A 21,186-nucleotide genomic window follows, 5' to 3' on the forward strand; every position below is an offset into this window, starting at 1 on the left:
AGGACATGCCTGGGGGACTCCCTTTGCACCCACAGGGCTTTCTTCTGAGGCTGTGCACATGGGGTGCACCCCCTCCCGAGTGGGGGACTGAGTGGGACTTTCCACGCAGCCTCTGCCTGGCAGCGGAGATACTATGAAAGCAGAAACCGTACTGGGCTGCCAAGCCAAGCAGTGTACAGCCAAACGCTGCTCATCATCACTGCGCCTCATCCCAGGCCACGAATGAATCTCCAGATAATCCCAGCCCCAACCGCCACATCACCGCCAGGCTTCCATGCATCTGAGGGAGACCACGGGCATCCTTCTATTCTCTGGGGTGGCAGTGGCAGAGGGAGTTGGCACCACGCTCAGTGGTGCTAGGGGCGACGCCTGGTCTTTGGGGATGAACCAGGCTGGGCCGCATGCGAGGTTAGCACCTTAGCGCCTGGACTATCTCTCTGGACCATGGACATCCCTGTGCAGGATCAGGCTAAGCCTGACTAAGAGGAATCCGCCAGCACAAGAATGAGTTGTATTCAGTCACTGAGGTCTTGGGTTGATCTGTTATGTAACAGGAGTAACAGATCAAAACACAGAGAACAACAACTGGCAAAGAAAAGAAACAGTCTGTTCATGAACTCACTTAACTCCTGTTAGAACACATGTCATGTCCACTTACAGGGAACCGGCTGCGGCAGCCCTTCCCCCTTCCCGTGCCCAGAGGCAGGTCACAGTGTTCTCGTCTACCTAGTCCCAGCTGCCTTTCGAGGTGTACCTGAACTCAGACTGTGCCCTGGGGTAGCAGTTGCTGAAGTTCGGACAGGCTCTCCCCTTCCCTACGTCACTGTCCATCCTAAGTGTACCACTCACTCACTTGGCTGGCGCGCTGAGCACCCACTAGACGTTTGAAAGAGCTCAAGGCTGAAATGCTACGGAATCACAGCACTGAGAGTCAGATGGGGCCAGAGGGCGTGCACAGGGGTTCCCGAGGATTCGTCACAGGGGGAAGCCTGGAGGCCAGAACAGCGGGCACAGCAGGGGCTGCCGCACCACGGTGTCCTTGGACCCACGCTGCCTGCCCCGCTGGCTGCTTGGGAGAAGGTCTGGCCAAGCTGCTTCTCTCAATGCCTCTTGTTTTCAGTTGTACAGCTGGAACCTGACGAAAGTGCAAGCGAGAAATAAAGCATCCTTTACCTTCCACAATACTGGACTTGGCAAGATAGCCTGAGGAGGATTTCAGAGCGCCACTGAACACGAAGAAACTGGCACCAGTCACTGAAACAGGAAGAGAACTGAGTCAGTGACTCAAACCCTGGTATGGAGAGACTGAGAACAAAAATGAAATACTTGCCAGGAACTCCGATCATCAAAACCCAAAAACAAGGCTGGAGAGAGAGCACTGTTGGTGAGGAGCTAGCCCAGGTTTGATCCCGGTACCATATGGGGTCCCTGAGTACCACCAGGAGTCATCCCTGAGCACAGCGGGGTATGCGCCTTGTCCCCCCCTCAAAAAAAAGGCAAAACAAAAAATGCCAACTCTATATAGAGCAATATTTTCATGACTGTCATTCAGATGCTTATGATAGCTTTGAGAATGACGTTTTGAGAGATGTGCCCAGTTTTGTTTTTTTTTCTATCTCCAATCAAGTATCAAAATACAATCAAGTATTATAAGAAATCTTTTTGGTCTAGAGTTTAACAAACTACAACTTATCTGACCTGCAGCTTAATTTCGTGAATAGAATTTTATTGGTTCGGGGGACTGGGGAGAGAATCTACAGAGGTGAAGCATGGGCTTTGCCTGCATATGACCTGCAACGATCCCCAGCAGACTCAGGCCACATCACCATGCTGGGTGCCGCTGGGATTGAGGTTGGGCCCCAGACCACTGGGGGAGGCCTCTATTTCAAAAGATTATGGGCTCATTCTCTGCTGCCTGCATCACAACCTATGATATTCTGTCTCTGTTTCTGTCTCTGTCTGTCTCTCTTTCTCACTCCTTCCTAGCCCCATCTACATTATTCCAAATAAAACTATTCTACTTTTAAAAATACTGGAATATAATCATGTCCATTTGTGTGTGTGTGTGTGTGTGTGTGTGTGTGTGTGTGTGTGTGTGTGTGTGTGGTCTCTGCAGTAGTTTAGGAAGTATAACAGAGTTGAGTAGCTGGCAAAAACAAGCAAACAATAAACAGACCTTCAAAATCTAAAATATCTGCAAATCACCAATTTACAGGAAAAGAATGCTGAGCACTGATCACTGGCTCCCAAGCTTCTTTAGATCAACGACAACTTGAAGAGTGGGAATTTTTTGTTTCATTTTATGTTTGGGCCGCACCTGGCAAAGTTCAGGCCTTACTCTTGGCTCTGCACTTAGGAATTATTTCTGGCAGTGCTGAGGGGGTGATATGGGGTGCCAGGGATCGAACCCGGGCTCACCTCATGCAAGGGAAGTGCCCTACCCACTATACTATGGCGTCAGCCTCTAAGAATGGGATTATTTTTAAAGAACAAATCAAATAATTATTTAAAAGACAAATACCTGCATCATTAACTCTCCATAAAATAAAGGATAATTATATTGAGGTGTTTGAGGGTTTTATTTTTATTTATTTATTTATTTATTTTGGCTTTTCAGATCACACCTGGTGGTGTTCAGGGTTACTCCTGGTTCTGCACTCAGGAATTAACTCTTGAAGGTGCTCAGGAGACCATGTGGGATGCTGGGAATCAAACCTGGGTTGGCTGCATACAAGGCAAATGCCCTATCTGTTGTACTATCACTCTGACCCCAATTATATTTAGTTTTATAAAAACTTTATTACCCGGGGCCAGAGAAATGTGATTCAAAGGGCGGGAGCACAGGCTTTGCCTGCTGAAGGCCTGGGGTCCATCCCCAGCACCGCATAGTCTGTGGGGCACCGCTGGGAGCCAACCTCAGGCATCACCAGTATGGCCCTGAATTAAATATACGAAAAGAATAAAACAGTCTGAAAAATGAAAACACTGGGGTTGGAGGGATAGCACAGTGGGTAGAACTCTTAATTTGCACATGGACAACCCACATTCAATTCCTGGCATCGCATATGATTCCCAAGTCTGTCAAGAGTCATCTCTGAGCAGAGTCAAGAATAGCACTGTAGCACTGTCCTCCCATTGTCCATCGATTTGCTCGAGCAGGCACCAGTAACGTCTCCATTGCGAGACTTGTTACTGTTTTTGGCCTATCGAGTACGCCATGGGGAGCTTGCCAGGCTCTGCCATGCAGGCGGAAACCGCTCGGTGTGGCCCCCAAACAACAACAACAAAAAAAACACCACACTATCTTTATTTCACCTGTTTTTTTTTTGTTTGTTTGTCTTCTTGGGCTCCAAGAGTCAGTGTTTAGGGCTTATTTCTGGCTCTGTGCTCAGCCATCACTCCAGGGCAAGAAGGACCATATGGGGTACTGGGAAATAAATCCGGGCTGGCCTTGTGCAAAGACAAGTGTTCTACTCACTGCACCATCTCTCTATCCCCCTAGTGCACCACGTCTTAAACATGACAGCGATAATCCAGCTCCCACACCTGGCACAGTAATGTCTCTCCCTGGTGTACTGTCCACGCCTTTGGCAGGACCCTTCTGAGCAGGAACCCAGAGCAGCACAAGGAAGCCACTTCATTTGCAGGGAATCTCTGGGTGTAGACTGTGCTCAAACCCAAACCTAAGACCCCTCAAACTTCTTACCCACGACTGGACGCTGGGTCTAGGCTTCTGTAGCTACAGAGAATCAACTGAATCTTACTTCCACACAGTCAAAAATCTTTAAGTCGAGAAAGTCATTTCACCTTCTTCCAATGCATGCTTTCTGGGTAGATACTTAGACATTAATCCCTTGGCTAGTCTGCAGATTTCTCACAGTTTAGAAACCCCTGAAGGCCCTCAGGCTTATCAACAGAGACCAACTGCATTTGTGCTCTCTGGTGTTTACCCAGGCACCCCGGATGGGAGCTGGCTGGATCCCTCCAGCTCTCTGCACTTGTCACCTTCCTTATTTCAGTGAGCAGACTTGAATGTGTCTCTAGCTATGCCAAACGCCTTCTATGCCTTTGCTAGATCCTGATCTTAAACTTAAGCGAAAGGGCTGGGGAAGTAGCATAATGAGATGAGTGCATGCTCTGCATGAAGGAGGCCCAGACTTGATCCTCACCCTCTGAGCACGGAGCCAGGAATAGGTCCCAAGCACCGTCAGGTGTGGTCCCCACAAAATTAAACCAAAATGAAAGACAATACAAAGGTATACTAGAGACAGTGACATCCAATATGTACTCAGCTCACTGAGTGGTCTCTGGCCAGAGATACCACACACACACACACACACACACACACACACACACACACACACACACTTTCTCTCTCTCTCACACACACATACACACACACACACACACTTTTATTTTTGTGTGCAGAGAGTGTACCCTGGAAGCTCAGGGGCTACTCCTGGCTCTGTGCTCAGTTGGGAGTGAATCCTGACAGTGCCGAGGGGATCACATGTAGTACTGGGAATCAAACCAGGGTAGGCTGTATTGCAAGGCAAAGGGCCATCCTTCCTGTTTCCTCTCTCCAGTCCTGTGAGACCACACAGAAGTCACCTTTAGAACCCTGCCAGCCTGCTAAAGAACATTCTCTGGGGGCGGTCACCTGACCAGTTCCAAATCTACCTCAACACATTCTTAGGGTGGGGCTAGTCTTCCACTTCCAGCAGCCATGCTGGTCCCATCACCACACAGAAAGGATTTTCAAAGTGCCCCCCTCAGTAACAGAAGGCCCATCTGCAATTCTGGGTTGCGTCTGGCTACTTAGGGACATCAACTGGAGGAAAATGCTAGGAAATGCTCACTTAATCCCACTGGTCACTGTCCCCCCTTGGAAGGAGAGCACGAGGGAGAAGACACATGTTCCAGGCCAGTGCCCCGCCCCGCTCACGCCTGCTCTAGTTCTCACCCTTCCGGGGCTGGTTGTGAATACTGATGGCCTGAGTCTGGTAGTTGCCATCGTCATTCTGAACGCACACGAGGTGGGAGTCGGCCTTCTCGTTGAAGCACGCGCCCCCCGCCAGGACATGCTCGTTGGACTTGTTCATGGCTTTCATCATCTGCAAAGGAGGAGAACACTCTCATTCTATCAAGAGCAGGCTGGATGGGTTTGGCTTTTTTTGCTTCATTATTTTTTTTTACATAAATTCCTTCACCTTTTTTCAAAGACGAAATAGAATATTATATATTAAAATGGCAAAAAGAGCGGAACTGACAGTACGGTGGGTAGGGGACTTGCCTTGTACCCAGCTGGCCCAGGTTTGATCCTCAGTACCTCATATGGTCGCTCAACCCCACCAGGAATAATCAATGATTGCAGAGGTAGGAGTAAGCCCTGAGCACTGCCGGGTGTGACCCAAAAGCCAATAATAATGATAGTAATAAAATTAAGTGGCAAGGGGTTCTTTAATAATAAATAATAAAAAAAAATGTGAAAAGTCACAGTCCCTTTGAGAGAATATCCTAACCCCACACCAGGCTGTTTTTACCAGGGCACCTCGGAGGGGAACAGGTTGAGTTTCCCTCCCCACCCCAAGCAGAACCCCAGCAGCTGAAAACCTCAGCCACCATGCTCAAGGCCACTCTCTCCACATGCTAGGATGACCTCACCCAAGAGGGGACAAGCCTCACCCAAGATGGGATGAACCTCACTTGAGAGAAGACCAGCATGAAAACCCAGGTATGTGGGAACCTGTGACTGAGATCTCCATGCCCACTCGGATCGGGACTGGGTCTCCTCCCCCTAGGCCCCCAGTTTTCCAGTAGCTTGGCAGTCACACCCACAAACTGGCCCCGGTGCCATATAATCTCACTAATGGCCAAGACCAAGAGACTATAAACTAAAGCTCCTGGAAGACAGCGCCACAGAATTTCATGGAGTGTTTGCAGCCATGAGACCTCTACCTCAATTACTTATCAAAAAAAGTATCACATATTTGTTTGATTTCTAACATACTTGCTGGTATTCTCTTATATTCGGGTTTAAATGGCTCCAGAATGAAATACAACAACCCTCACACACTTACCTTTTATTGTGGTGAGAAGATGCTCGGTGGTAGGACTGGTGTTTGAATATTATCTGTAATGAACTACTGTGAACTACTTTTATAGGGAAAAAAAAAAGAAAGAAAGAAGAGAAAAGAAAAGAAAAAAAAGAAAGAAAAAACCTTTCTTTTTTGGTTTTTGTTTTGGGGTCATACCCAGCAGTGAGTACTCAGGGCTTACTCCTAGCTCTGTGCTCAGGGATCACTCCTGGTGGGCTTGGGGACCATACTGGGTACCAGAGATTAATCCTGGGTCAGCAGTGTTCAAGGCTTACTGCCTTACCTGATGAGTGTATCTGGAACACAGCCAACCCGGGTGTGACCTCCAGCACCACCTAAAGATCCCCTGAGCCCTGCTAGATGTGATCCCTGAGCACAGAGAGAACTAAGAACAACCTCTGAGAACCTCCTCCCACCCCAACCACCGAAAGGAAAGAGAGGGACCTGTAGGAGCCCAAGACTTCTGGTGGTCTCAAAGCCCAAAGTAACAGGGCTGACTAGGAGTCATTTGTCACTCTTGTCAGAGGGCAGGAGTAGGGGCAGTGCTGAGCTCAGTGGGGACCAGCTGCTGGGGTCAGTGGACTTACAGCAGCTAGGGGCGCCTTCGTGGAGACCCTTTCATTTCCATTTCTTCCAGGGGTGAAAGACGCTCTTCCAAAGAGCTTTATTGATTCCAATCCTCGTGACTGGGGATCACTGCTCTCCCCAGCAATTCTCCAGGGCCCCTTCCACCAATCCCTTTTAATCTTTTGGAAAGAAATTATCAACTTCTCTTTCCCTAAGGTACTGGATGGGACTGCATTTCTTGGAGACCAAAAACTAAAACATTTCTCAAAGAGATTTCAGGGCCATCTGTTCTTGCTAGAGATACAACGAATCTTGGAAATCAGATATATGTGTAGCTTTGAACTGAAATAAACCTGAGCTCCTATTTTAGAATCCCAGAGTGGGAAAGAATATTAAGGGCCATTCAGTTTGTATTATAAAATATAGGGAACTGTACAGATGTTTGATTTCACAGTATCTACCACAATCAACAAAAACTATTCTAATCCTATCTCTCCAGCTTTGGTAAAGGGTTAGCAAAACTTTATATTCCTTTTTGCTTGTGTCTCTGTTTTTTTCTTTTTCTTCTTGGGCTACACCCACGATGCTCAGGGGTTACTCCTGGCTCTGCACTCAGGAATTACACCTGGCAGTGCTAGGGGAACCATATGGGATGCTGGGGATCAAATCGAGGTTGGCTGTGTGCAAGGCAACGCCCAACCTGCTGTGCTATTGCTCCAGCCCCTATGTTTTCGTTCTTTCAATGACCTGAAGATGGAACGTTCACTGCATTACTAGTAATAAGCACTTTAAATTTTTATTCATTTTATTTATTTTTAAGGTTTTGGGCCACACCTGGGAGTGCTAGGACTTATTCTTGGCTATATGCTACACTTAACAGAACCATAATGAAGGGTTCATTTTTAGGACAGAGTCTGAAAAGCTCTAACAGTCCTCACAGAATCTCCATAAAAATGGTGTAATGACTTCAACCATGAGATTGGAGAATACTAAACTGGAGTCTGTGAAAATCAGTTTACTACGGTGGTTAAGAACAGGCATGCTGGGGCCAGAGAGCAAGCTCATGGTACTGAGTTCTTGCCTTTGCACGCAGGGACCCAGGTGAAGGGCAGAAGTTTGCATCAGCAAGGAACTGGACGCTGCAAAGGCAAGAGATCCAAAGAGAGCCAAGCAAAGGAAATAAGACACAAAAAGTGAGGGGAGAAAAATTCTGTGGTGATTCAACGAAGTAATTTATGCAGAAAGTCCAAAATAATTCAATTATGATGCAAAATAAAATTATTAAACACAGCAGAGTTCAACTGTCCAAGATTGTAAAAGACAAAAGCATGCTGAGTTGAAATAAAAACGGAATTAAAAGGGAAATTAATTTTCTAAATCAAATAAGAAAAGTAAGTGATATATAATAGACAAAATTCACTGAAAACCAAATACAATTTCAAGTTAATCTGAAAAGAGATTCTGAACCTAAACCTAGGAGGATAAAGTTTGGCTCTCTCCTCAGGGATCACCTCTGGCAGTGCTGAGGGGCCATATGGGGGTGACAGGGATGAAAGTCCAGGTAAGCCTTATCCACTGAACTATGTCTCGAGGGCCCCAAAACATTTTTAAATTCAAGAATGACATAGCAAATGGGTAAAGAGTTTGTATTTATATATATACTTGCATTCACATATGCGTAATATATATAAGTTCAGCTTAATTTTATTTATAAAAATATAACTTGATTTAAGATAAAATCATTTGTTTTGGAACCTTAATAAAAAGTTAGGAACTTGGGGGCTGGAGCGACAGCACAGTGGGAAGGGCGTTTGCCTTGTACGCAGCCGACCTGGGTTTGATTCCCAGCATCCCATATGGTCCCCCGAGCACCGCCAGAAGTAACTGCTGAGTGCAGAGCCAGGAGTAACCCCTGAGCATCGCCGGGTGTGACCCCCCCCAAAAAAAGTCAGGAGTTGTGCAGTTGCCTTGACTTGTGCACCCACAGTGACACCAGCATGGGCATTAGCATAACCATTACCTGGCGTCGAACACCTGAATGTAGTTCAGTTAATGAAACACAATGCAGGACTGATGTCAACAGAGAGCACAGAAGAGACAGTGAAACTAACATATACTTATCGTCAAAGTGGAAAATGAAATGATTCTACCTCCAGTATTAATACTACATCTTAATCAGAATACAAAGCTATCAATGATTACCAAAGCATCAGAAGGTAAAAATCACCACCAAAGAAGCAATTAATGACTAACAGATGACAAATATGAAATCTTGCCTTTCTGCAATGAATTCCCCATTATTGTTAAGTCATACAATTCTAAGAACTGATTTTACTGACAATTAAAAACTGTCACATTCAAAATTTACATAAATCATGTATTTTTCACAACCAGAAAAATATTACTTCATAGTAAATCTTACCTCATTGTATCTATTGCTGGGAATTTTGATGCTGGTTTTTCTAACTTCCATATCAACTACTAATCCCTGAACTACTGGCAATGTATATTGGTAATTTCTGAAGTCCTGGACAAAAACACAAGGAGAGAGAATAATCAATCAATGGCAAAGATTGAGTCATAGTAATACAATGAGCATAAACGAAAAGAATGTCGATAATGAAGGATCTTATTGATTTAAAGAATAAGAAAATGTGTAATCAAAGTCCTGCTGTGCATATCCTAGCTTTCCTGTTAGACTGTAAACACCTATAAGAAAAATAGACTAAACAGTTTCATTTCTCCTTGAAAATATCTAACAAATGTGTGACTACTTAGTTGGCATTTTAACCACTTCCCATGCTTTTTTCATCATTAGTTATTAATGGATCTTCCTTCTAAAGTAAGCTGGAATAACAAAAGTATACTTAAATCTTTGGAAACATATATGGCAGCTGACACTGGAAAAAATAAATAATACAAATTGGCTTTAAAAATGGAAAAACAAGGGTCGGTCCAGCAATCTCATGCTACCATTAGGACCAGAACGGTCATCACGATCAGGGACAGCGAAGACCTGAGGAGCAGACACACAGCCTCATGAGGAAGGCCCACTCCTTACTCATGCTCGCACACACGCACTCACACACTCAATCACACTCACATACTCATATACACAATCATTTATGTATACTCACACACTCAGACACACTCAGACACATTTATATACTCATGCATACTCACACTCTTATATACTCACTCACACATTCATACACATACTTACTCACACATTCACGCTCACATACTCATACATACATACACTCAATCACACATACATACACACTCACACTCATGATACAAACTCACACACACATTCACACACACTCACTCACATACTGGTCCCCAAAGATGCACAAAGAAGGGAAGACGGATGCTGGGGACATATGTCTATTATTACAAGGGTCATCTAGAATATTTGAGCATTGGCCAAGGATACCCACTACTTCTCAGTAAAGAACAGATGACAAGAGAGCAAGGCTAGAAGGAGATTTAAATAAATATAATAGGGTCAGAAAGATAGCTCAAAAGGCTGAGTAAATGCTTTGCATGCAAGATGCCCAGGTTTGGGGTCAGAGTGATATTACAGTGGATAGGGTGTTAGCCTTGCATGTAGCTGACTCGGGGCGGACATCCCAGCATCATATATGGTCCCCCAAGCATCACCAGGAGTAATTCCTGAGTGCAGAGCCAGAGTATCCCCTAAGCATCTTCAGGTGTGACCTAAAAAGCCAAAAAAAAAAAAGTGGGTCTAGGTCATTGCTGACCACAGAAGATTAGGAGGGAGGCACTGAAAATTTGAGGACAGAACGTGCAAATGGTCATCTACAAAGAACTGAATGTGCTACAGAAGAGGAAAGTTTGTCAGGTTCCTAATGAACACTGGCCATTAAATTGAGGAGCTTCTGCACCTAAAAGGAAACAATACCCAGAAAACAAAGACAGCCCATGGAACAAGAGAAATTATTTAGCCAACACTCATCTGATAAGGGGTTACTATCAAAGATATATTAAGGCACTGGTAGAACTTTACAAGAAAAATACATTTAACCCCATTGAAAAGTGGGGAGAAGAGATGAACAGAAACTTCCTCAAAAAAGAAATACAAATGGCCAACAGGCACATATTGAAAATATGCTCTGATCATTAATCAGGAGGGAGAAGCAGATCAAAATAACAATGAGATGTAATATCTCATGCCACAGAGACTGGCACACGTCACAAAGGACAAGAACAAGGAGCAGAGCAATAGTGCAGCAGGTAGGGTGTTTTGTCTTGCACATGGCCAACCCTGACCCAGGTTTGATCTCTAGCATCCCATATGGTCCCCCAAGCATCACAGGATAATACCTGAATGCAAAGCCACAAGTAATCCTTGGGCATCCCTAGGTGTGGCCCCAAAACAAAACAGAAAAAAAAAAAACCCAAAAGAATAAGAACCAGTGCTAGCATGGATATGGGGAGAAAGGAACTCTCATTCACTGCTGGCAGGAATGTTGACTGGTCCAGCCTTTCTGGTAAACAATAGGGATATTTCCGTAAACAATAGGGATATTCCTGAAAAAACTAGGAACTGAGCGTCCGTTTGACCCAGCAACCCACTTCTTGGAGTAACCCCCAAGGACTCAAAAATAAAATGAAGAAAAGACATTTGCAGTCCTATGTTCCTTAAAGCACTATCCACAATAGCCAAAGTCTGGAGACAATCCAAATGTCTAAGAATAGTTGACTAGATAAAGACGATGGTACAGGGGCTGAAGCGACAGCACAGCGGGTAGGTCATTTGCCTTGCACGCAGCCAACTGGGGTTCGAATCCCAGCACCCCATATGGTCCCCTGAGCACTGCCAGGAGTAATTCCTGAGTGCAAAGCCAGAGTAACCCCTGTGCATAGCTGGGTGTAACCCCCTCCCCGCCCAAAAAAATCTATGGTACATATACACAGTGGAATATTACTTGGCCCTGGGAAAAGATAAAGTCCTGAAATTTGCTGCTACACAAAGGTACCGGAAGAGTATCATGTTGAGAGGTTAATCAGAGGAGAAACATGGACACAGAATGATTTCTCTCATACTGGAGGACACAAAGAAATATAATAGCAAATGAATACCCAAGGCAATGGAAACAAAGATCATGAGAACTGGTCTTTAGTAGGAAACATGCCAACTGAAGGAGCTGGAAAGGCGGGGAGGCAACGATGTTGGTGGAGAGAAGCATTCAAGTGAGGGGGTGGGGTGCTGAATGATGGTAGTGCTACGTATGAAACCTTATCAGCAACAGTGTTGTAAATCACACTGCAAAAACGTGCTTACACCTCTTGTAAAAGCAGGATGGGAAGCACATGAGGGCAAGGATTAATGAAGGGAACTGGACACTGGCGAAGGCATCAGTGTTGAAACAGCCTATGCCTGAAACCCAATCATGAATAACTTTGTAATTTCATGAATAACTTTGTAACTTTGTAATGGTGACCAAATTAAAATGTAAAAAAAAAAAAAGGGTACTGGCTATGAATTTAAATTGAGGCTAGTAAGTGTGCTACTGCGGGCGCACAGAGCCACAAGCACTGCTGAGTGGGGCCCCTGAAAGAAACAATAACAAAACAGAGATGGAGAGAGAGAGAGAGAGAGAGAGAGAGAGAGAGAGAGAAAGAGAGAAACAAGAGGTCCAAAATGGAGTGAGTTATGCAAAAATCACGAAAGACTTTCCTTATCTAAGCCCAGGGACATTAGGTACAACACAGGCTTGAGAACAGTGTTTATTTCTGGGCGGAAGCCTCCACTGAAACAAATCTTTACTGATTTGCCACTGTTTTTCACCTGTATCAGATCTGGACTCGGGCTACATGGGGAATACTATTAGTATCAGGAATACTAAGGCACAGTCCCATGCGTGCATTAGAAATGCGAAGCCACAGTCCCATGCATTTATCAGGAACACTAAGGCACAGTCGTGTGTGTGTATTAGGAATATTATGGCACAGCCAGTATAACCTCTCTGCACCCAGCACCAGTTTTAGAGCTGGTGTTTTCCAAAGAGAAAAGGACCTCACCTCCTCTATCTCTCCTCCCATCCCACTCTGGTAACCATCCTATTCTTCCCAGAATCTGAGTTCCTTTTATAGTGTTTGTTATTTGCTTTGGTGATTCACACCCCCACATGAGTGAAGTCAGCCAGTAATTCTCTTTTTCTTGATGCGAGTCAAGAATTACTTCCTGGGGCTGGAGCAATAGCACAGCGGGTAGGGCGTTTGCCTTGCACGCGGCCGACCCGGGTTCAATTCCAGCATCCCATATGGTTCCCTGAGCACCGCCATGAGTGATTCCTGAGTGCATAGCCAGGAGTGAACCCTGAGCATCACCAGGTGTGACCCCCCCCAAAAAAAAAAGAATTACTTCCTTATTTGCATCTCCTAAAGCACAATCTACGTGCCTCTCGGAGAGCAAGCTACTGAGAGTTCCTGCCCGCATGGACAAAGCCTGGCAAGCCCCCATGGTGTATTTGATAGGCCAAATACAGTAACAACAGGTCTCAGTCCCCTGACCCTGAAAGAGCCTCCAATCGTTGGGAAAAGACGAGTAAGAAGAGGCTGCTAAAATCTCAGGGCTCCCTTTTCCCCTCGCATGTGTGGTTGGCCTCCAAGCCATGGAGTAAAATTCCTGGTACTAATCTCGGCTGGAGCGATAGCACAGCGGGTAGGGCATCTGCCTTGCACGCAGCCGACCCGAGTTCGATTCCTCCGCCCCTCTCGGAGAGCCCGGCAAGCTCCCGAGAGTATTCGATATGCCAGACACAGTAACAACAAAGTCTCCAATGGAGACGTTACTGGGCCCGCTCAAGCAAATCGAATCTCGGCCATTCTTGGGTGTTAGTCTCCTCTTTTGTTACTTTATGTTCCCCAGATGAATGCAATCTTTCTATGTCTATCCCTCTCTTTCTGAGTCATTTCGCTTAACATGATACTTTCCATGGAACACCAAATAAAGGTGTTGGGAGGATCCTCCCAGGATGGGAGAAGCATGCTGAGTGGACTGTAGACCAAACATGATTGTCACCCATTGCCTCTTTTGCAAACCACAACACCCAATAAGAGAGAGAGAACGGGGGGGGGGGGGGGGGATGCCCTGCCGCAGAGGCAGGATGGGATGGGGGGGAAGGGGGGTTGGAGGGATGCTGGGATCCGTGGTGGTGGGAAATGGGCACTGGTGGAGGGATGGGTACTTGATCATTGTATAGCTGAAACCCAAGCACAATCTGTAAGTCTACAACGGTACCTCATGATGTCTCACTAATAAAAATTAAAAAAAAAATCTCAGGGCTGGGAGGAATAGAGATATTACTGGCGCCTGCTCAAGTAAATCAACGATCAAGGGGATGACAATGATACAGTGATACAGTGATATAGCAAATTCACCTCAAGCTTCATGCATGTTGTCATGAAAGCACAGTTTGTAGTAGGTGAGTATTATTCTTTTTAGTAGTTTATCTTTTTAGCAGTTGAGTATTATTATTACACTGACTACAGAAACCACAACTTTGGTTTGTGGGTCAGACCCAGTGTTTGGGGGTCATTCTCAGCAGCGTGCAGGGTGTGGTCCCAGAGATGAAACCCAGGCCTCTGCCTGTAAAGGATGCACTCCAGCCCTTTGAGCTATTTGTCTAGTCTATAATATATAACTTCTTTTTATTTTTTTTGGGGGGGGAGAAGGCACACCTGGCAGTGCTCAGAGCTTACTCATGGTTCTGTGCTCAGGGACGAAGCTTGGTGGTGCATGGGGGACTAGATGTGGTGCCAGGGATCAAACTGGGGTTGGATGCAAGCACACCAAGCCTCTTTTTAATTTATTTATTATTACTATTACTATTACTATTACTATTATTATTATATTGTTGTTTTTTCAAGTCAAGCCTCTTAGCCCCAATAATATCTCTTGAGCCCTAGTCACAATCTTATCTAGTCATCTGTTGGTTGGCATTTAGGTTTATTGCATGTTCTGGCTACTGTGAATAATGCTGCTATAAACAGAGGTACAAATATCCAAATTAATGTTTTTGTATCCTTTGGACAAATGCCTAGGAGTGGCACTGCTGAGTCACGCAACATTTCCATTTTTAATTTTAGTTTTCTGTTCTCTGTGTACCAGGGATCAAACCAGGGCCTTGCCTATGAAAGGCACGTGCAGCACCACTGAATCAATCACACACACTGCAACTGACATTCCCACCGACTGCCTCCACCCGCTCCTTTCCATACATGCCTGCTTGATCCCTGTTTTCCATCTGCAACACAGGACAGACTCACAAGTATGAGATTCTCTCAGTGTACTTTAGATTGGCATTTCCCTGATGATAAACGATGCTGAGAATTTTGGCATCTGCCTAGGGGATTCTGTATGTTTGGAGAGGTGTCTGGCAGGTCTTGTGCTCATGACTGGGCTGTGTTATTTGATTTTTGATGCGCTGTGAGGGCTTTCAACTCTCTTTGTTGGGCCTATTCTGTACCAGTATCTTTGCCCAATTCGCAGGTTGCCTTTCTGTTTTTGTACTTGTTTCTTTACCTACAGAGAAATCTTCACCCACACGCTCCCTACTTTTTGTTATAGTTTTTGTTTGGGGGCTATGCCAGCTGGTGCTTAAAGCTTCCTCCTGGTGGGGATTGGGGGCCATACTGGATACTGGGAGCGGAACATGGGTGGGCCAGATGCACTGCAAATGCCCCTGCCTCAGTGCAATTTTTAAAATTTTTATTTAAATTATTTTATTTAAATTCATTTAAATTTTATTTAAATTATTTCATTTAAATTTATTTAGTGCCGTCTCCTGCCCCCGCGCCTGACTGTCCTCGCTCGCCGGGACCCCTTGGAGGGGTGCGGGTTGAGGGTTGCGCTTTCCTCCCCACCCCGACCAGGGCTCCGGCAGCCAAAGACCTCCAGGACTAGCCACCACCATGCTGAGACCACTCTCCGCACACATGAAGGTACTGGCAGAGAGACAAAGTCACGCGGGTTCCGGGGCCGAGATCTCCAAGCCTACTCGGATTTGGGCCGAGCATCCTCCACCCAGATCCTCCAAATTCCAGTAGGCGGGAGTCACACCCACCAACTGGCCCCCTGGTGCCGTGTAATCCCACCAACGGCCAAGACTCAGAGACTATAAAAACCAGCTCTCGGAACCTGGCGGCCGTGCGACATCTTATTATGACATCTCATTATCTCATTCCTACTTTGGACAAACTGGCAGGTTACCAAATGTAGCCTGCCCACACAGCAGAGTCTGGCAAACTCCCCGTGGCGTACCCAATATGCCAAATACCAGTAACAATGATGGGTCTCATTCTCCTAAAGAGCCTTGAATATAATCTCAGGGCTAGGATGAAGGAGACGTTACTGGGGCCTGCTCGAGGCAATCGACGAATAACAGTATGATTTGTGATTTGTGATTTATTTCACTTCATTTAAAATGTTTTAGCATCCAGCAATGCTCAGGATATACTTCTGGCAGTGCTTAAGGGGCCATATGGGATGCAGGGGATCAAACCCAGGTGAGCCACATGCAAAGCAAGTGCCTAACCCACTGTACTCTCTCTCCAGTACCATGAAAAGCTTTTTATTTGATGTGATCTCATCTGTTTATTCTCACTTTTATTTATCTGAGTTGAGTCTTCAGAAAAATCTCTGTGGTCAGAATGCACCTATGGGCGTTAGAGCAATAATACAGCAGGGAGGGCACTGATGCTGCATGCAGCCAATCTGGGTTCGGTCCCTTGCACCCCGCAGAGTAGACTGATCCCCACCAGGGGGGATCCCTGAGTACAGAGTCAGTAGTAAGTCCTTAGTATTGGTCAGTATGACCCAAAAACTGTCACTGTCACTGTCCTCCCGTTGTTCATCGATTTGCTCGAGCGGGCCCAGTAACGTCTCCATTGGAGACTTTGTTGCTACTGTGTTTGGCATATCGAATACATCATGGGTAGCTTGCCAGGCTCTGCCGTGCGGGTGAGATACTCTCGGTAGCTTGCCGGGCTCTGCTATCGCTCCAGCAGTAGGGCATTTGCCTTGCACGCAGCCAACATGGCTGGACCCAAAAACAATCAAACAAAATTCATCTATGCTTTATGTATTTTATGTTTTCCAGTCTTATATTAAGTCTTTAACCCAATGTGTGCTATTTTTTTTCTGTATGGTTTTATAGGGTTATTCAGTTATTCATTGAGGTTTCTCGGGAGTTCAAGATGCCGCTCTGCTTAACGTTCATTGATTTAAAGAAGGCCTTTGATTCTGTTGAGACGGAAGCGGTCATTGAAGCCCTAGCCAATCAGGGCATTCAAGCCCAATACATCAGGATCCTCCGTGAGCTGTATTGCGGATTCACTACCAGGATCTCACCATTCTACAAGGAAGTGATCGTTGATGTCAAGAGAGGGGTGCGGCAGGGTGATACCATTTCACCGAAACTCTTCAGTACCACCCTCGAGAACATCATGCGACGACTGGAATGGGAAGGAATGGGAGTGAAGATAGATGGTCGGCAACTACACCACCTCCGCTTTGCTGATGACATTGTTTTAATAACAACAAACATCAGCCAAGCGGCACAAATGCTGGCCGACTTTGACCGTGAGTGTGGAAAGGTAGGACTACAGCTGAATCTTACGAAGACAATGTTTATGAGAAACAGCCTCGTTCCTGATGCCCCATTCGCTCTCAATGGAACGACCATCTCCGAATGCAACAGCTATGTGTACCTAGGTCGAGAGGTCAACATGACAAATGACCTGGCACCCGAGCTGCGCAGGAGGAAGAGAGCGGCTTGGAACGCCTTCAAGAACGTCGAAGAAATAGCTAAGAGGACGAACAACCTCCGGCTCCGGGCACATCTCTTTGATTCCACTGTTCTTCCTGCATTAACATATGCCTCAGAGACCTGGGCCCTACGCAAACAAGATGAGAACGCTATTCAGGTCTCCCAAAGAAGAATAGAAAGAGCTATGCTTGGAATATCACGTTTCACTCAAATGAGAGAACGAATCTGGAGTTCTGACATCCGTCGACGATCAAGGATCAGGGACGCTGTTTCATTTGCCAAGGTGTCGAAAATCAGATGGGCTGGTCACGTAATGAGATTTAAAGACGACCGTTGGACTAGAGCTGTTACTGATTGGATTCCACGGGATGTCAAGAGACCGCGTGGCCGCCCACCTACCAGATGGTCAGACTTCTTTGTCAAGGTCATGAACGATCGGTTTGAGGCCCTCCATGTTCCCGGAGCGAAGAGATGCCATTGGGCTACACTAGCACGCGACAGGGACAAATGGAGACGTTACTGGCGCCCGCTCGAGCAAATCGACGACTAACGGGAAGTTAAGTGATTAAGTGATTAAGTGATTCAGTTTCAATTTGTTTACAGTTTTTAAAAAATTTTTTTCTCAGTTTTCCCAGCACTATTTGTTGAAGAGGCTTTCCTATAGCCATTGTTTGGCCTTGAGTCCTCTATTATGTATTAAATATCTTTATGTGTCTGAGCTTAATTCTGGACTATCGATTAGTTTCTGTGTCTCTTTGTTTCAGTACCATTCTGCTTCCATAACTACTGCTTTGTTGCATAGTCTGGAGTCAGGACTTTAGTCTCAGGATGACCTTTAGCTACGCAGGATCTTCTGTGTTTCCATACAAATTTTATAATAGTTTATTATACTTCCCTTAAAAATGTCTTTGGTATTTTGATAAAGATTAAATTGAACCTTAAACTGCTTCAGTTCATATTCATATTAATATTTTAACAATATTTTTTAGTCCATAAAGACAGAATATCTTTCTATTTCTTTCTATCTCTTATTTCTATTAACAATATCTTAGAATTTTCTATCTGTAGGTGACAGTGCCTGGGGGACCATAAGGGATTCCAGGGATTGAACCCACATCCTTGACGACACAGAAGTCTTCTATCTGAAGCTCTCTGACACCTACAATGGGTTTCAACTTGTGGCTGGTCCTCATCGGTGTTCCCTTTGTCATAATAAGAGTGTAATTGAAACTGCAGAACCAGAATTAAGTTCTGCTAGTTACTCCGAGGTGTGGGAAGCTGGCCCTTTAACTGACCAAGGGCCTACGTGCCCGTGCTATGTATGGTTATCTTGGCCTACGTGACCCTGAACAAGCAGGTCCTGACTTGTGCAAATCTGGTACTGCATCTGCTCTGACCACAGCCTATGCATATCCTGAGCTATGTGTGGTTATCTAAAAGAAAACATTTGTCACAGCTAGCCCAAGAATAAGAAGTAACTGACATTGACTAACCAAGCATATGAAACATGTAGTTTTTGTAACTCTCCTAACCATATATGATATGACCTAGTGATGTAATTGCCTTCCGTGATGTAAGTATGGTTTCCTGCGTTGCAAAGTATATAATACCCCTGCTGCCCTGAATAAAGTTTTATCCTGTCCTGTCCTATCCTTTCTGCTGTCCTATCCTATCCTGTCTGCTGTTCTGTCTGCTCTGTCCTGTTTTCTCTGCATTATGCCTCTTGTGTCTTGTGTTCATTTGGTCAGTCCCTCCCTGCACCTATGGACCCTAGGGTCACCTCCGCGGGCTGGAGAGTGGTCTGGTGGGGGCCCCCAGCACCGAGGTGATACTAAGAGCCCACAAGCTTGTACCTAGTTGGTTAGAAGTGCGAATTGCCTGGGAACCCCTGAGCTTGCAGGCTCCCAGAAGGAAGGGCAGTCTTGTGAGGGGCTTGGCCCTTACCCTGGCTGGGTGGCTTAATTCCAAATAGTCAGAAGTCACTGCAAGTAGTGGGGAATAATTAGCTCTATAGTAAACATGGCTTTAGTTCCACTTTAAAAATCTTTTTTTTTTTTTTTGGCTTTTTGGGTCACAACTGATGATTCGCAGGAGTTACTCCTGGCTTACACTCAGGAATTACTCTTGGTGGTGCTCAGGGGACCATATGGGATGCTGGAAATTGAACTCAGGTCAATTGCATGCAAGGCAAATGCCCTATCCACTGTGTTATCACTCCAGCCCCTCCACTTTACAAATCTTAACAGTTTTGAAACAGCCAAAATGTTGCTAGTAAAATTAACTACACTACTTAGAACTCAATAATATTTCAATGACATAAAAATATCTAACTTCAAGCAAAATAAAATCACAATGTCTGGTAATGAACAAAAAATTCTGAGAGAAGGAATGGTTTGTAAAACACGTGGAGATGCTTAGGGGCTACTTTTAGTTCTCTGCTGAGGGAAGAAGCCAGAGGGTGCTCAGAAGACCGCAGTCAGTGCTGGGGATTCAAAGTGGGGCCAGAGGGATGTAAGATAACCACCTTAATCCCTGTGATTAAGACCATAATGAAAGTTTAGAAAAATACCAAACAAGTGAAAAAGCAGAAAGACACAGCTCAAAATACGGGCGGAAAAAAAAATCAATTAATGGAAACAGAGAGAAATAACATAGACATAAGCTTTTCTAAACAAGGCACTGTAAGAGTTACTTGAACTATAATCCAGATTTCTAAAAAGTTAAGTACAGCTGAATGGACCAAAAGTTGTGATCTATATACGCAATGAACTATTATGCTGTGGTAAGAAAAGATGAAATTGAGGTGGAGCAATAGCACTATGGGTAGGGCAATTTGCTTTGCATGAGGCTGACCCGGTTTTGAACCCTGGCATCCCCATCCCATATGACCCCCCAAGCACCATGAGGAGTAATTCCTGAGTGCAAAAAAAAAAAAATCGTGCAGTTCACTGTAAAATGAGTAGAACTGGAGGGCATTATGTTGAGTGAAATAAGTTAGAGGGAGAATGACAACTATTAGATGATCTCACTACCATATACAGCGAGGGGGGGGAACCCCAAGGGAGTAGATAGAAATAAATGATGATATATACTTGACTTTGGATTAAAAAACTCCAATCACCAAGCAAAGAATGCTGGAGGGGAATGAAAAGGTGGACTTGAAGGAACATAGAGACTGGTGGAGGGTCCTGGACACTTTGGTGGTGATGAGTTTGTGGTAACTGTCCACCATGACCATAAATATGAAAACCATTGTAAACAGGCTACCTCAGCTACAACAATCAATAAAATAATGCAAATCAGGAGACAGAGGAACAATGACTTGCAAATACTCGAAGAACAAAACCATCACCCGAGAATTCTTTTTTATTGGGTCACACCCGGCGATGCACAGGGGTTACTCCTGGCGGTGCTCAGGGGACCATATGGGATGCTGGGAATCGAAGCCGGGTCAGCCGCATGCAAGGCCAACGCCCCACCCACTGTGCTATCTTTCCAGCCCCATCACCCAAGAATTCTTCATTCGACAAAATATCTTTCAAACACAAAGGTAAAATAAAGGTCTGAGAAACAGAAATGATGAAACAGCTCATTGTGTACAGACCCACACTACAAGAAATGTTACAGGAAATCTTTTAGGCAGAAGGAAAATGACACCAGATGGGAATACAGATTTATACAAAGGAATGCAGAACACTGGAAATGTCAACTACATGGGTAAG

General features: G+C 45.2%; 1 protein-coding gene across 2 annotated transcripts in view; it reads right to left on the minus strand.

Moving 5' to 3' along the window:
- ZFYVE9 (zinc finger FYVE-type containing 9) overlaps window positions 1-21,186 on the minus strand; it is a 153,357-nt gene that overhangs the window by 7,792 nt on the left and 124,379 nt on the right. For both annotated transcript variants that reach the window (XM_056122309.1, XM_056122308.1), the window contains 3 exons: window positions 9,088-9,192; window positions 4,964-5,114; window positions 1,174-1,254 (listed from right to left, as the gene is read on the minus strand). In XM_056122309.1, the coding sequence (XP_055978284.1) occupies window positions 1,174-1,254; window positions 4,964-5,114; window positions 9,088-9,192 (337 nt within the window). The remainder of the gene's footprint in view (window positions 1-1,173; window positions 1,255-4,963; window positions 5,115-9,087; window positions 9,193-21,186) is intronic.

The sequence above is a fragment of the Sorex fumeus genome, unplaced genomic scaffold (assembly GCF_029834395.1).
Source record: "Sorex fumeus unplaced genomic scaffold, SorFum_2.1 ptg000045l, whole genome shotgun sequence".
Classification (NCBI taxonomy): domain Eukaryota; kingdom Metazoa; phylum Chordata; class Mammalia; order Eulipotyphla; family Soricidae; genus Sorex; species Sorex fumeus.